Below are 14,976 nucleotides of genomic sequence, written 5' to 3' on the forward strand. Positions count from 1 at the left end.
AAATTCCTAGAGTACAAAAACAAAAGAAATATCGAGTCAAAGCATACATATAACTTACATAGGCTTTGTCCAAATGAGTTGAAACTTAACCATGGAGCAACAGAAAAAAGTAGCAATATATGTGTGGCTCTCTTTGCAAAGAAGCCCAAAGATATTGAAGAAGTTGAGCTTTTAAAAAATCATTGTTCTCCACCCTCAAAGACTCTGGGAGGAAAAAAACAAAGGAAAACTCAATATGCATATAGCTTGCATACATTTTGTCCAAACGAGATAACCATGGAGCAACAAAAAAACAAGATAACATATATGTAACTTTGTTTATAAAGAAACCGTAAGATGTTGAAGAAGAAGTTGAGTGTTCAAAAGATCATTGTTCTTGACTGTAAGAGACTCCTAGAGTACCAAAACAAAAGAAATTACATGTCAGAGAATGCACATAACTTGCACAGATTTTGTCCAAACGAGATAAAACTTTACCATAGAACATCCATGGAAGAGAACAATATACCTGTAAAGTTTTGTGAAGAAAATCTTAGGGCTTTGGTAGAACAAGCTCTGCTCTCATAAAATGTGTGAAACTCACTCTGTGTTTGTGTAGAGGAAATGAAATTTCACAGGGTTACAGATAGGGCAAGCAACAATGAGGCTGTAAGATTTCGTCATGAAAGAAGAAGCGGGGAAAGATATATGATAAATTTGAGATCCGCCTTAGAAAGAGAGGGAAACTCAAAAGCGGAGAAATGAAAAGGCAAACATAAAAAAATAAAAAAACGAAAATTCAAGTCACAAACTTCCAGGAAGTGTCAGCATTGTATTCCCCATATTTTTCCTTATTTTATTTCTAAGGGAAGATTTGGGCCAAGATATGGCTAGAAGATTCATGTTACATGAATCTGGAATCCCAACTCTCTCATTGGTTAGGCCTATATTTCTTTATTCACTCCTTAAGGGGAAAACAAGAGAGTCCATATTTCTCCTAATGTATGCCCCCTACGGAATCCTCTAGAGAGTTGGTGAGTTGGCTTACCATTAGAGCTTTCCCCCACCACCAAGATTCACAATGTGTTTCATGACATCTAGTTGAAGTCTTTCATTGGCATCTCATTGGACTATGTGGAAGAGCTACCTCCCATAGACGAATAAGGTGTCATTCATCATATCCATGAGGTAATCATTAAGCAGCAAGATAAACACTGGAGATCTCAATCCATTAAGGAGTAGTTTATCAAATGGCAAGGCCTACCCTTGGAATAAGTATCATGGTGCCCAACCACCATTGTGGACAAGTTTCTCACCTCCAAGAGGCCCAATGGGCTGAAGACTAGTTGGTTATGTATCCTTTTCACCCAATACTACCTACAAACTACCCACTATTTTGAAAATTTTTGTATATGCCTAAATTATAGCCATGTGCTCCCTACATAGGCTGAAATTCCTTGTCATAAGCTCCATCTCGACATGTGGCATGCCCCATTTGTAGTAGCCTATCAAAATTTATGGCAGATTTACCTCAACAAGCCTATAGTGGACAACATGATGTCCATAGTCTCCACCCACTCTTCCCATTATAATGTGGATCAGAGTAGTACTCTACAACCCCACTCCTTAGCTACTCTATCAAGTCCCTCCTATTGTCTTTTGTTTTTTATAGCAAAATTTTTCAAGGTCATGATGGAATGTAACATGCAAGATACACTCGAACTAAGGGTTAGATATCCAGTCACACTTACCAAGGTATATAAGGTATAAGAGACCCAGTTTAGGGCATCCAAACATAATCAAAAACTAACTCTTCACCTTCTCCTTTAGCTTCCATGGCTTCCTTCCCCATTCTCCCTCTTTTTCCATTTTTCTCTCTCCTTTTTTAGTCTTTCATTATGTGTTACATCTTGCACACACCATTGTATAGCACATGGAATATGACAAGCCCAATGTATGTGAAGTATCCTAAGTTGTAGGATAGATATATGGGTTTCTAATGTGGGCTTGGGTGAGAAAGATGGGAGTTATGTGAGGTATCATGAGCTACATGGGTTCCTAATGTGGACTTGGGTAAGAAAGAGAGGAGTTATGTGTCGTGAAGTCATATAAAGAATGGACCTACCAAGAGCCAATCCAAACTTGATAGGGCACACCAGTAACAAGCCAAGGTTTTCAATCGGGGAGGTGCCTACATTGATGTTATAACATGTGGTGTTTACACATTTTTTGAATGGGATTCTTCCTTGCTTGAAGTTTCAAGAGTAGGCAATTAGAGAAGTGAACTACAAAAACATTGAGTGTTTTAGAGTATTAGAAAGTGTCTCCAGTGTGTTAGCTAGTTGCTCATGGCCGTAGGGCCATGGGGGTTCGTTCATTGAGATCCGATGGTTCTCTCGAGTGTGACAAAGCTACTATCGAGAGTCCACTTTAGGTCTCGGCACTCTCTCCCTTCCTCCCTCCCTCCCCCCTCCTTCTATGTATAAAATTAATTTGTGTGTAACTGTGCATAAAGCTCAAATCTCCATGTCTTCCTCTGACCCTCCCTCATTTTACTCACTCGTTGATTCTTAGTCTTAGTCACTCATGCATATGTACATGCTAAACTACATATGCACAGACACACACACTATCTCTCTCTTTCTCTCTCATAGATGGTTAGCCTTGATAAAATTAACGAGAAAAATTTAAGAAATTTTAAGGGAAGTTTAGGCCACTATAGCTTGTATAAAGCAAGGGAAAGAGAGAAGAGGAGAGAAGTAAAGAGAAGAGGAAAATCAAGATAAAGAGAGGGGGAGGAGTTTCAAATTGGTGATATCTGCACCCTTGTTTACCCTTATTCATTGTAAGTCTCACACAAATTTTGCAATTTGAAAAGGAATTTTATTTCAACTTTATGGTTTTCTTTTACTTGTGTCCATAGGCATCAATGTATACTTTGATGTATCATGAACTAAAACATATGTTGTCTTTTTCATCTAGTGTTGTAATTTCCTCCACGTATAGTAGTATTGCTTGCTCTTTCACAACATGCAACCTCTTGCATAGAATCCATGATATGATCCTATCATCTATTGTGTCTTCGCCTAGGTAAAGGATGGACAACACTTACTCTTGTGGGTTTCTCTCTCTTTTCGAAACCCAACCTTAGATCTTTCTTTGCTATGTCTATGGCCTCCAAAATTTCAAGCTCAAGCATATGTGTGAAAGACACCAAAGGAAGCTTAAGAGCACAAAGAGAGAGAGAGAGAGAGAGAGAGAGAGAGAGAGAGAGAGAGAGAGAGAGAGAGAGAGAGAGAGAGAGAGAGAGAGAGAGAGAGAGAGAGAGTTCATTTTGTAGAGCACAAATCCCATATGCAAATGGGGCAAGAGTACATTCAGGGCAACTTAGTTGTTTCTTGGTTACTATAAGATGCACAATCAAAGATTTTATTTCTCATTAAATTAATAAAAGCCCCACACTCATTTAACATATTGTAACAAGGACACTACTATTTTGACCATCTAGCCTTACTCTATTCACCTAATTGGGATCCTTTTGGGTTAAGAAATCTATCTTGTAAAAGATATCATTGATATGGGATGTAATTATATATGTAGTCACATAATTACTCTCTATCATCCATAATTCTACCACTAGTAATACCAATGTTGGACTTAAGCTATTACTGATTTTAGGTGGGGGAAACCAACTATCAATATTTCAACCCCTTTGTTAATCCCCAATTAGTGGCAAAAATGAACTTGAAATCCCCTCTGAAAATTAATAATAATTGAGTTCCCATTCCAAGAGATTACATTAACATAACATTCATTTATGACCTCCATTCATAGGAAAACTAGACCACTAACAAGGTTTCAAAAGCTGGCATAGAAAGTAGCACAATTCACATGAAATTTGGTTTGACAATGTTACATTCTGGCAAATTATAGAAATGTAACAGTCAACTTTTCTCTCATCACTAAATATTGAGATTAGTACATGGATTGGAAGCATGGGTAACTACAATATTTTACAAAATAGTTACAAGGCAACCTTATGTAGACAGTGCTTGGAGATAGCACTTTTGTTGTTCAGCTTATGGTGAGCTTCACAGAGGATAACTGGATCATGAACTGCAAGCTTGGGAATGAGCATTCCTAGGGGTGTGGAGCAAGCTTGCAGCCAGTCTTATAGTATGATATCCTAAAGGGTTGCCATGCTGGATGGCGAACTTTCAATCCTAACTTTCAATCCTGCGGCCTTTGTACAGTGGGAATGAGCATTCCTAGGGGTGTGGAGCAAGCTTGCAGCCAGTCTTATAGTTTGATATCCTAAAGGGTTGCCATGCTGGATGGCGAACTTTCAATCCTGCGGCCTTTGTACAGTGGATAGCTCTGGAAGACGCGCAAGCGATGCTGTCGGATGCTCTCCAGGTGGGTTAGGAGCTCAAATGGGGGGTTTACAGGGGGGCTAGGGCGATTATCGTCGTGTAATTCAAGACGGTAATACTGCCCGTAATCATGATGATTACTTGTAAAGTCATCATTATATAGTTCTGATTGATCGGTAGCAGCAGCACTGTCTAGTTGCATGATGGGAGCTGGGTCACTCATTGATTCTACAGTCTGGGACGCCGACGGGGCGTCCGGCACAATGCTTTCTATCACCTGGTCGACGCACGTGAAGTCCACGTCATCAGCAGAGCCGCCACCTTGCATGCCGCGCACGGGAAAAGGTTGCGGCCCGTAATTATGATGATTAGTGGATGGGTAATGCTTTGGGGAGGATAATGATGATAATCCTGACTGGAAGCTATAAGAATCTTCAGCTGATAATGCTGCAGCAGCATGCTGTAATTCTTTGCTGTCTGAATATCCCTGATCGTCGACCTTGTCCCGTCCGATTAACCACGCATCATTAGCGCTGTGATTAGTGCTAATCGACTGGAGATTATAATCACTCTGTGATGAGCTGATCCCTTGGGATGTCCCATGCAGATCATCTTCCACATCAGAGCACGTGGGTGATCCGTGATTATTATCACAGTCATACTCCCCCTTAATTCCAATATGTGCATCACGATAAGTGTCCTGGTGATAATCCCCCTTAGTTAGACATGCATTATGATTACCCTGGCGATAGTCATCCCCCTTAATCACACGCGTATTGACTAAAGAAGGGGGCTCCCACAGCTTCCAATGCGACCATAGATCAAACACCTGCCCGCCAGCAGCATTTGTGCCCGAATCCGAATTACTCTCATCCGAAGATGGATAATCGCTATCGATCATCTGCATCCTATTAAGATAATGCCCATATTGTCCAATCACGTCCCGACAGTTCTCGTCATGCGACTGCTGCAGCTGGCTGCCCCGGATCTCTTTCAGCAGGGCTTGCGCCTGCTGGTAGGCCTTGACGTGGGATTCGGAGTGGAGCCTCCCGTCTGGCCTGACAGGCCTCACCCTGTCCAGCACCATCCTCGCCTCCTCGTGCCTGCCTTGCTTCAGAAGGCACAGCCCTAGATTGCATAGCTTGTTATTGTCCGATTCTATCGATAAGGCCTTCCTGCATTGGATCACCCCAAAAGCACGATCATCATTGATCCAATAGTGCTCTCCATGCATACACACATATTGATCATGACCTTTCATCTTTTTTATAATGGTGCTCTCCATGCATACAGGCATGTACAATACAATCAATTGAGTAACAACAAATTTTCACTAAAGAAGTTGTCATGCATGCAAGTGCATGCACACAACAATCATGTTTAATACGAGTGAAGCCATACTCATGCATACATACACATAAAATCACAAATAACATATGAATATCTCCAAGCTATACATAGTTTCAAGATATAAAAACATATAAGTTAAGTAATTCAAGGGGTTCAACTCCAATGTACCTGTAAACTATTTCTGCAGCAATGTAGTTGCATTGTTGCATATAAGCCCATCCCAAATTTCCCTACAAAGTACCATGAAGAACTATATCTCATTAGCACTTCTATACACTTCATAGGAAAATTGTTGATTCACATTGTCTTAAGTTTCAATGGATGAGATGGATTCATGAGTCATTAAAGCCATTAAGTTATTGCAGGTAAGTTGTGTGCAATATAGGCAACCATGTATTTAAGTCCCATCAGACTTCTCAAGTTTATATTATTAACCATTAAAATTACTTACACTTATCTTAATGAGAAGTACTTCTATTATATATGGGAGGAACAATACAAGGGAATTAGAATTAAGAAAAAGTAGATTAACTATTCTAATAGAGCATAAATATATTTTGATAGTGAGGGTTTTCTATAGGATAGGCATACCTATCAATGGCATTCTATAACAAAGAACATAACCGTGCATGTATATTGGATTTACTCAATGACGAACATGTTGGTAGAATAAACGAAGTGTACATTAATATGTAGGTTATGACTAAGCATTGCAACTAAGAGCTGGAAATTAAAAACTGGCTCATCAACACTTCTCAAAAAAGCCCTTTATAATACGTCCAACCAAAGCAAGTCCTACAATACATGCATGAAATGACCTATAAAAGCATAGCTATGTGCTATCCATTACATTATCATTAGTCACAAAGAGAAAAAAAAAATTTACTGCAATATGCTAGGTGGAACAATTAAATTAAATGTCTAATTACATGCTAGTACAAAAAACAAAGTACTATTTAAAAAATCAAGGTAGTTGTTCCAACTATTATATCATGATATATGAAACATGATAGGCACAATATAAGCTCAAATGAGTGAGAAATGGTAATTAGTCTATAATGATATATGAACCGTGATAAGGACAATATGAACTCAAATGAGTAAGAAATGGTATTTTATCCACATGTCAACTCCATGATTATATATCCATGACTTAATTTGTCAAACAAAAGGTGCAACAATATGATTGTTGACACTTATTCCACTCAATATTGGTTTAATCAAAATTAATATCATGGGATGAAAATCTAGGTGGGTCATTAAAAGCCTTCCATGAAGGTGCCTTTTAGTAGATATTGTCCTTCATTTAGCAAGGTATTGCTAATTGGAGTCATGATCAACTCACACAATCCAATATTCTTAATAAGACTTTAGGATGGACACAAGAGGTAAAACTTGAGGAAGTCTAGACATACAATTGGAAAGCATCAACAATGATGTCAATAGATCTCTAAGTTTTTATTGTGGCTATCATGGCCTAAGATAAGTAATAAGCATTTACATCATTGTAAGATGTGAGCGTGGTGTTGATTAAAAGTTGTCATGTAGACCTTGTAAATGCTTATTGTGGCTATCATGGCCTAAGATAATTAATCATAATTTTACATCATCATGTTAAAAAACATGATGGTGATAAATCAAATAGCTTTAGATAATGGTTTAGGGTAGATATGCATACCAAGAGCCGGGTAGCTTCTTGTCTAATAGATATTTGAAACTTCCTTCCTTGAGAACGAGCTGTTTTTGTGCGCTTCCCATTAAAGACCATTCCTTTATGAATAAGGGTAAGCTTGTGCTTTAGCAGCTCAATTTGTTCATTCAATCTTCCACATTTCTGCATTTTTTGTAACACATAAATGGACATCTTAAACATATTGCTGTTAACATTGTTTATTGACCAAATATGTCACTTAGTACCTATTGATCAAGCAAATATGTATGGATCTTTGGATCAACTTGAGAATAAAGAAAGGACAAGTTGTTTATATATTAAGAACTTGAAAGGACTTGAATATCTTTTCAAATTTCCAAAGGCGATGACAAAAATATAGAAGCCAAAGAGAGGGAAGTCCACAAAGCTCAAATCACATCGACATTTAAGGTAGCCTTCATTAGTCTATAAGAGTGCACAATATGAAATGTAACAAATGTTCCACATGCACTTGCACCTACAACTTGGGCCAAACCATGTCTAGTCTTTGAGCCACTAATCTCATCATTAACATCTACTTTTACTAAAACACCCATCTCTTAATTACTCAACCTAATTTCCAACTAAGCTATAAATCCCTCAATATTAGTCACTCACAATCATTTCGGCCAGTAATCTTACTAGTATAAATAATGCTATGGCTGTTATATTTTGATCAATAATGAAAGTATTTTTCAACAAAAACCACAAAAATATGTGACTCCAAATCTATAGCCACTTAACAATTTGGGAGTACAATGGCACACACACACACACACACACACACACACACACACACACACACACACACACACACACACACACACACACACACACACACACACACACACACACACACACACACACACACACACACACACACACACACACACACACACACACACACACACACACACACACACACACACACACACACACACACACACACACACACACACACACACACACACACACACACACACACACACACACACACACACACATGCACACATGCATGCACACACACAAATTAATGTGTAAACCGTGTTTGGCTAATAATGGAAGCATATAACATCAATACCAAAAATATCTAATATAAAAGGCTATAAAGGTTGTGCATGGATTGGACTTGGCACAGGTCTTAATTGTCATATGGCATATACAAAACCACAAGCAATATAAGTTTTTGTCTTATTACTAGGATATTTATTCTAGCTATCATCAAGTGATTGGCTCCTTTATATCCTAGCAATAGCTAATTCAATGGATTTGTAGGCTCTCAAATTGCATCTCATGTGCATTGACTCTAACATTGTGCATTATACATGTGCACATGTGTGCCTCATGTATGACAACAATATGTTTCTATATATGCATTGTCTTGAATGGTGAGATCACAATAACAATATACCTTGTAAAGATCTAGCAAGACATTGTCAAGGGATTCTTGAGCTTGATTAGAGCATCGGTTTCGGAAGGATTTGATAGCTTCTATGGCTTCCTCTGATCGATTTTGTTGCTTCATCACAATGGCCATATCCTTGAGTGCACTGTCAACACGATCATTTGCATTGATTGCTGCCCAAAACAGGGCTATCGCACGATCAGGGTCTTTCTCCAACAACTAGAGCACAAGATCAAAATAATTGATTGTTTTACATCCTCAAACATATTTCCAAAGTCAAATAATGGTTCAAAGGAGTAAATGAATATATACAAAAGATACAGCTAGTTGAAGGAGTTATGATGCTATATAAGTGCTATGATTACAAAACCCCTGTAAGTTTTGTTATTCCTTTTAACTAAGGGGTCAATCATAATAAATAAGTATTTAAGATATTCACAACATTAAAAGAGAAAGAACAAGTAGTTCCTGTATGTACTGATTGAGTTCATGATTCCTTTAGACCTGCCAATGTAGATGCTATTGCTAATTGTGTGCCTAAGTTTCCTTTAGACCTACCAATGTATGTGCTATTGCTATGTGAGTACCTGAGCTTCCTTTACACCTACCAATACAACTTCCTCTGTGATAAGAACTAGTTTGCCCTAACATCCTAGTGCAGACCTACCAATACAACTTCCAGTATGATGAGAACTAGTCTACCCTAACATACTAGTGAGACTGAACTAGGACAAAATATCTATACAAATGAGCACACGAGATAGACAAACATTTTCTTTATTGCTCACACATAATTCGTTTAGACCTACATGTTTGTGCATTAGAATGTTAAAATTTCATGTCACTAAGGAAGGTGGTTGAGGTACCTGAACTTGCTTAGCTCTTACGTAAGGGCCATCGCCAAGGGGGAGCTTACACAAGGAGGAAGAATGTCGATTGGTAGGAGAGAGGAGGCCGGACGTGCAGGTGGGGGAGCTGGAGGCGGGGTTGGGATCCGAACCTGGGACGGGGGGCGTCGACAGTGGTAGTTGTCTGTGGTGATGGAGCTGCGGGACAGTGCGAGTGGCCGAGCTTGGAGTAGCCAGGGGCGCCATAGCCGGGGGCCGAGCGAGAGAGAGGGAGAGAGAGAGAGAGAGAGAGTCGATCCAGCTACCACTGATCACGATCACTGTACTAATTACATGTACAGCTGAAAAGATGAGATCGTGTTGATCTTGAGCACGATGATACTGCAGTGATTGAGAGGCGACCCGCAATCAGAGAGGAGAAAACGCTAAGAGTCTTTTATCAGAGAAGCAGCTCTGACGATAGTGACTATCGAGAGAGAGAGAGAGAGAGAGAGGGGGGGGGGGGGAGAGAGAGAGAGAGAGAGAAGGTAAGCACGACGGCTGTAAATAAAATCTTTTATTTGGCCCCCAATTTTGTTGATGGTGCTGCTTTCATTTTTGGAGCTTTTCCTCCTCCCTTCTCTTCCCCCTCCCGATACCGATTCCCGTCCACATGCATCCCCCCATCCTTGCCCCTGCCCTGTGGGGCCTACCTATCCTTGCCACTCCATTTCCCACACTCCGCCACGTCAGCCGACTCAGCACCCTGGGTCAAAACCTCGGGCACTTTGTCCTAGCTTTTGTGCCCCCCTAGTGCCCAAGGCCAATTTCGATCCCCAATTCCACCCCATCCAACGGCGCACGCGAGTTCGAACTTTGGATACATCCTTTGAGACATATTTTAATGTTCATATATTCTCCAAAAAGATAATATTTACACATATATACGTACATACATACATACACATGCATACATACATACATACATGTGTGTGTGTGTGTGTGTGTGTGTGTGTGTGTGTGTGTGTGTGTGTGTGTGTGTGCCGCAACATGTTTTTAGTTTCACCCAACCTGTACAAAAAGTAAACTCCTGGAGGAAATGCCAAAACGCACGACTAATAATGCCCGTCCCAATTAAGTTCTTACATTTAAAGGATAATAATACACTATAAGATATTTATAAAGCATGTAAATAACAACTTATGAGTAGAAATGTTGAACAAATTATAGTCTACCACCAACTAAAACTTACAAAGAATGTCGTATATGTGTTGCAGCATAAAGATTATAAATTTATACACAATATCTATTATTTTATAAATTATCAAGATTGACTCAAATAAAACTTAAATGCTACTTTGCATACAACAATCTAATATTTTGTCTTTTGGTGTTTTCTTTTATAAATGAATAACTTGTGAATATCCATGTGCTAATATATCTTCTCCATTAGTTACTCTTTGTAATTTTAGCACGTTTAAAGTTTGAAATTTTTAAGATTTATGTGAATAGGTCATACTTACCTTAAGTGTGTGTCTTCTTATAGTTAGCTTTGCCTATATGGCATGGAGTTAGATCTTCCCATTATCTAATTTCATACTTAGCCTATAAAATAACCAATTAGGAAAATGCTTTATAAGGGACACATTCCAACTCTTGGCTTGCATTTTCGTCAACTCGATGCCATCATTATAGTTCCCTCACATAAAGCAATTTTGGATGGTAAAATAAATTACAAGAATCATTCACTACTGGGCAACACAAACTTTTGCCAAGCAAGCTTTAGAAATGCATGTCCAATCAAATATGAAGGCGCCTCTCAAATCCTAAACTTTATTTAATATTTGAGAGGTGAATTGATCACACATCAATGTCATGCTACATTTGCTTGTGGATATACATTTGCTTTCAACAAAGTAAATAAACCAATGGTATATATAACCATCCATCCTTCTTGAAGACAACTAACACTTAACCTTATTCATAAAACTCAGTACTTAAGCCAATAAGAAAATGGATCTCTCTCTATGTATTTATTTATTCTGTGTGTGTAATTTATTTATTTATGTATATGTATATGTATATGTATATGTACATGTATGTATATATATCTATGTGAAACAAGATCAAGGAATCTTAACCGTAACATATACATTTAGTGTGCCCATCAAGAAGTTTCGATGCAAAGTAACTAGATCAACCAAATATATATGAGTATATATATATGTTGTACATCTTTTATCATGGTGAGGATGACTCCCATTCTTAATTGCTTTAGGATTTATAGGGTACTAATAAAATATTTGTCCATCATGTAGACCTATGAATAATGTGGCCATGTTGCAACATCAAAAAGGATTTAGACTTTAGTCTACCTTTTGAAACAATTGGACTCCCTTTTCTTAATTATCTATAATGTTCTCATAACATCCACACACACACATTCTCTCTCTCTCTCTCTCTCTCTCTCTCTCTCTCTCTCTCTCTCTCTCTCTCTCTCTCTCTCTCTCTCTCTCTCTCTCTCTCTCTCTCTCTCTCTCTCTAAATGAGGATGAGTTTAATTCAGGATTAATTCCCATTCCTTGATTGGTTTAGGATTCTAGTGGTATCGATATAACTCTTTCCTCACATTTAAATGTTGTGACCATGTCACAACACTTGGAACAACTAAGTATGTTTTTGAAACTATCAAACTCTCATTTGTCAAATAACACAAACGTTCTCACAACATCAATTCTCTCCCTCTCACACTATAGTGAGGTTGATACCCATTTCTTAATTGGTTTAAGATTTCAAGTGGTATCAATTACTATTTCTCTCCCTTGCTTATAGATGGCGTGGCCATGTTGTAATACTATAGATAATTAAGTCTACTTTTTGAAAGTATGGAGTCCCATTTCTTATTGATTGTAATGTTCTCATACTCCAAACCTCTTGAGTAATGTGGACATTCCAAAGGGTTTCCTTTCCATGTCAAAGATTTTTAGAGATAATTCTTTAAACCTCCTTTTGAAAACTTTTCCGACTTTAAACAACCCACTTTTTTGGAATCTTGTTCTTAGTTTACTCTACACTCCATCTCAACCCTTCATAATTTTATATATTACAAGTTACAATGCATATTAATGTGATACATGTCCTTGCCTACTCATACAAATATGCTTCTACATTCACATTTGAATGTGTTTGAGCAAATGTATTCTACATAGTTGGATCAACATAACTACTCATATTACATTTAATTAAATTGTGTCATACAAGTTAGTCAAAACTTCAAAATCAATAGTCAATGAAAGAACCTAAAGTTCACACATGCATACACAAATAAATATGAGAGAGAGAGAGAGAGAGAGAGAGAGAGAGAGAGAGCTCTACTCTAAATGAGATGACAAATATATGAATTACCTTGTACTCAAGTGAAACTCAATTGTCATTAGTCTTGTTCAAGGTGAAAAGCCACTTTGTGGTAATTTGGACCCTCCACAAAACTATTCATTTTCTCCATAGTGATAATATACGAAATGCATTCTCATTAGGATAATTGACTTTTAGTAAACAACATGAACATTTTTAAATCCCTTGACAATGTTACTACACTGAGTGCCCATTTCATTGATTTTCATAGTCTTTTGGATACAATGTTTGTTGATCTTGTATTTTTTCTAGAAAATTATTCCAAATATTGGATTATACCATCTAGCTACATTAGTAAAAATAAGTCCCATCAAATCTCAGCACCATACATGCATTTTATTCTAAATACATCAAATAAGAATCACTACAAGATATAGGCCTTATAACGACGTTAAAAGCGACGAAAATGCAAATAACAAAATTTTCCCCCGTCGTCGCAAAAAGCGTCGATATTGGCGATGCCATAGAACAGTCGGTATCAGCGTCGAACGCTGATATCGATGCCAATACCGACGCTGATAGCGATGGTTTGCGACGAAAATAACGATGCCAATAACAACGCGAGCAGTAAATTTGCGACGCTAATAGTGATGGTAACATGAAAAAAATTTAATTGTGGCAGGGCAGCAAGCTGCCTTGCCACATATAGCACTGTGTGCTTTATTTGAGGCATACAAAATAGTCTATGCACTATGTACAATGTACTTGCAAACAAAAACAAAGTATACTGAAATCATAATACTGATACATGAAATAAATACATGATCGCATAATAAATGATTGGTATAATCATGACAAGATATCACTAATACATAGAAAATGTCTACACAGATCAAGCGATCAAAAAATAAAGATATATGAGCTCCGGGGATCCAAGGGCGAGCTACATATCCTCGCCCTCCGAAAGCTCGTCCCGCTGCAAAGGAGCAAGGAACGGACTCTGAAAAAAAGAAACAACAACACATCAATCCACCATACAATAATGCATTTTAATTAAACATGGTAACTATGGACAAGAAAGATGAGTGACTTACAGGGCCGTCGTGTCTATACAATCGGTCGATCAATGAAGTGAGACCGTGCCTCTCCGCATATCGAGTCTCAAGGCTAGTCCGATCGCGATTTGTAATGGAGTGCTGCAAAGAAAACAAAATGCTAACTGTTAGAAACATAATTGTCAGTACAAAGGATATTGCAAAAAAATAAACAAGCAAAACAAAATAAAAACTTACAAAGTCCTCCAAATATGTTCTGTGGCTGCTACTCCCAAGATGATGAACCACTCCAATCGGTGCCAGTCGTTCGTGTCTAACCACTCGGGCTTTGCTGCCCCACTCTTGATTGCCTTGCGTGTGTCGGATCGTCTGTGTGACATATATGCACGCAAGCAATCCATCATCCAGCCCGTAGAAAATCTATCTACTAAGGCTGGAATTGGAAACTCCTCATGCAAGGATGCTACTATGTAGTCCTTGCTCCCCTCCGGTATGTTCTTCCAATGATCTAAGACATTGTGCCGAAAAACTTGTTGGCATAACTCTCTCATGCGAGCCATCACCCTCCTCCCCTCATCATTCATGATGATGGATCCTGACCTATCATCGACTAGATATGCATATCCCCCTGGGGTCTGCCTAAGATGGGTCCTCTCACATCTGCGTCCATGCTCCTGGGCATATCCAAGAGACCCCAGTGCATCCGGTGTACCGACCGGGGTAATATCTCTCGGAGTGGCACCCATAGGGGTGCCACCTACTGACAGCCGGAGTAATTGGAGTAGACGTCCCCACAGGTGTGACAAATCCTGGAGGTGACACAACTCCAGCTGAATGACGAGACGGAGACACCGCTTCCGTGCCTCCACAGCATCCACCTGAGCCTAAGCCACGCTCCCTGGAACCGCCACGAAAGCGAGGAGTCGCATCTATATCCCGTGTC

General features: G+C 38.7%; 1 protein-coding gene across 3 annotated transcripts; it reads right to left on the reverse strand.

The window, feature by feature from the left end:
• Positions 1-3,863: 3,863 nt before the first annotated feature.
• LOC148014370 (uncharacterized) lies at positions 3,864-10,107 on the reverse strand. Of its 3 annotated transcripts, none has more exons than XM_087666459.1 (5): positions 9,664-10,107; positions 8,804-9,016; positions 7,381-7,536; positions 5,871-5,932; positions 3,864-5,527 (listed from the first exon to the last, which is right to left on the reverse strand). In XM_087666459.1, exons 1-5 carry the CDS (start codon positions 9,889-9,891, stop codon positions 4,294-4,296), a joined length of 1,893 nt encoding a protein of 630 aa, XP_087522585.1. In that variant the 5' UTR covers positions 9,892-10,107; the 3' UTR covers positions 3,864-4,293. The 3 variants fall into 3 exon arrangements, with proteins under 3 accessions (XP_087522585.1, XP_087522587.1, XP_087522586.1); XM_087666461.1 differs by having other exon boundaries at positions 8,804-8,970; positions 9,664-9,787; XM_087666460.1 differs by lacking the exon at positions 7,381-7,536.
• Positions 10,108-14,976: the final 4,869 nt, after the last annotated feature.

Source organism: Lygodium microphyllum, chromosome 25, assembly GCF_053477565.2.
Source record: "Lygodium microphyllum isolate KBCC chromosome 25, Lygodium_microphyllum_v1.1.10, whole genome shotgun sequence".
NCBI lineage: Eukaryota > Viridiplantae > Streptophyta > Polypodiopsida > Schizaeales > Lygodiaceae > Lygodium > Lygodium microphyllum.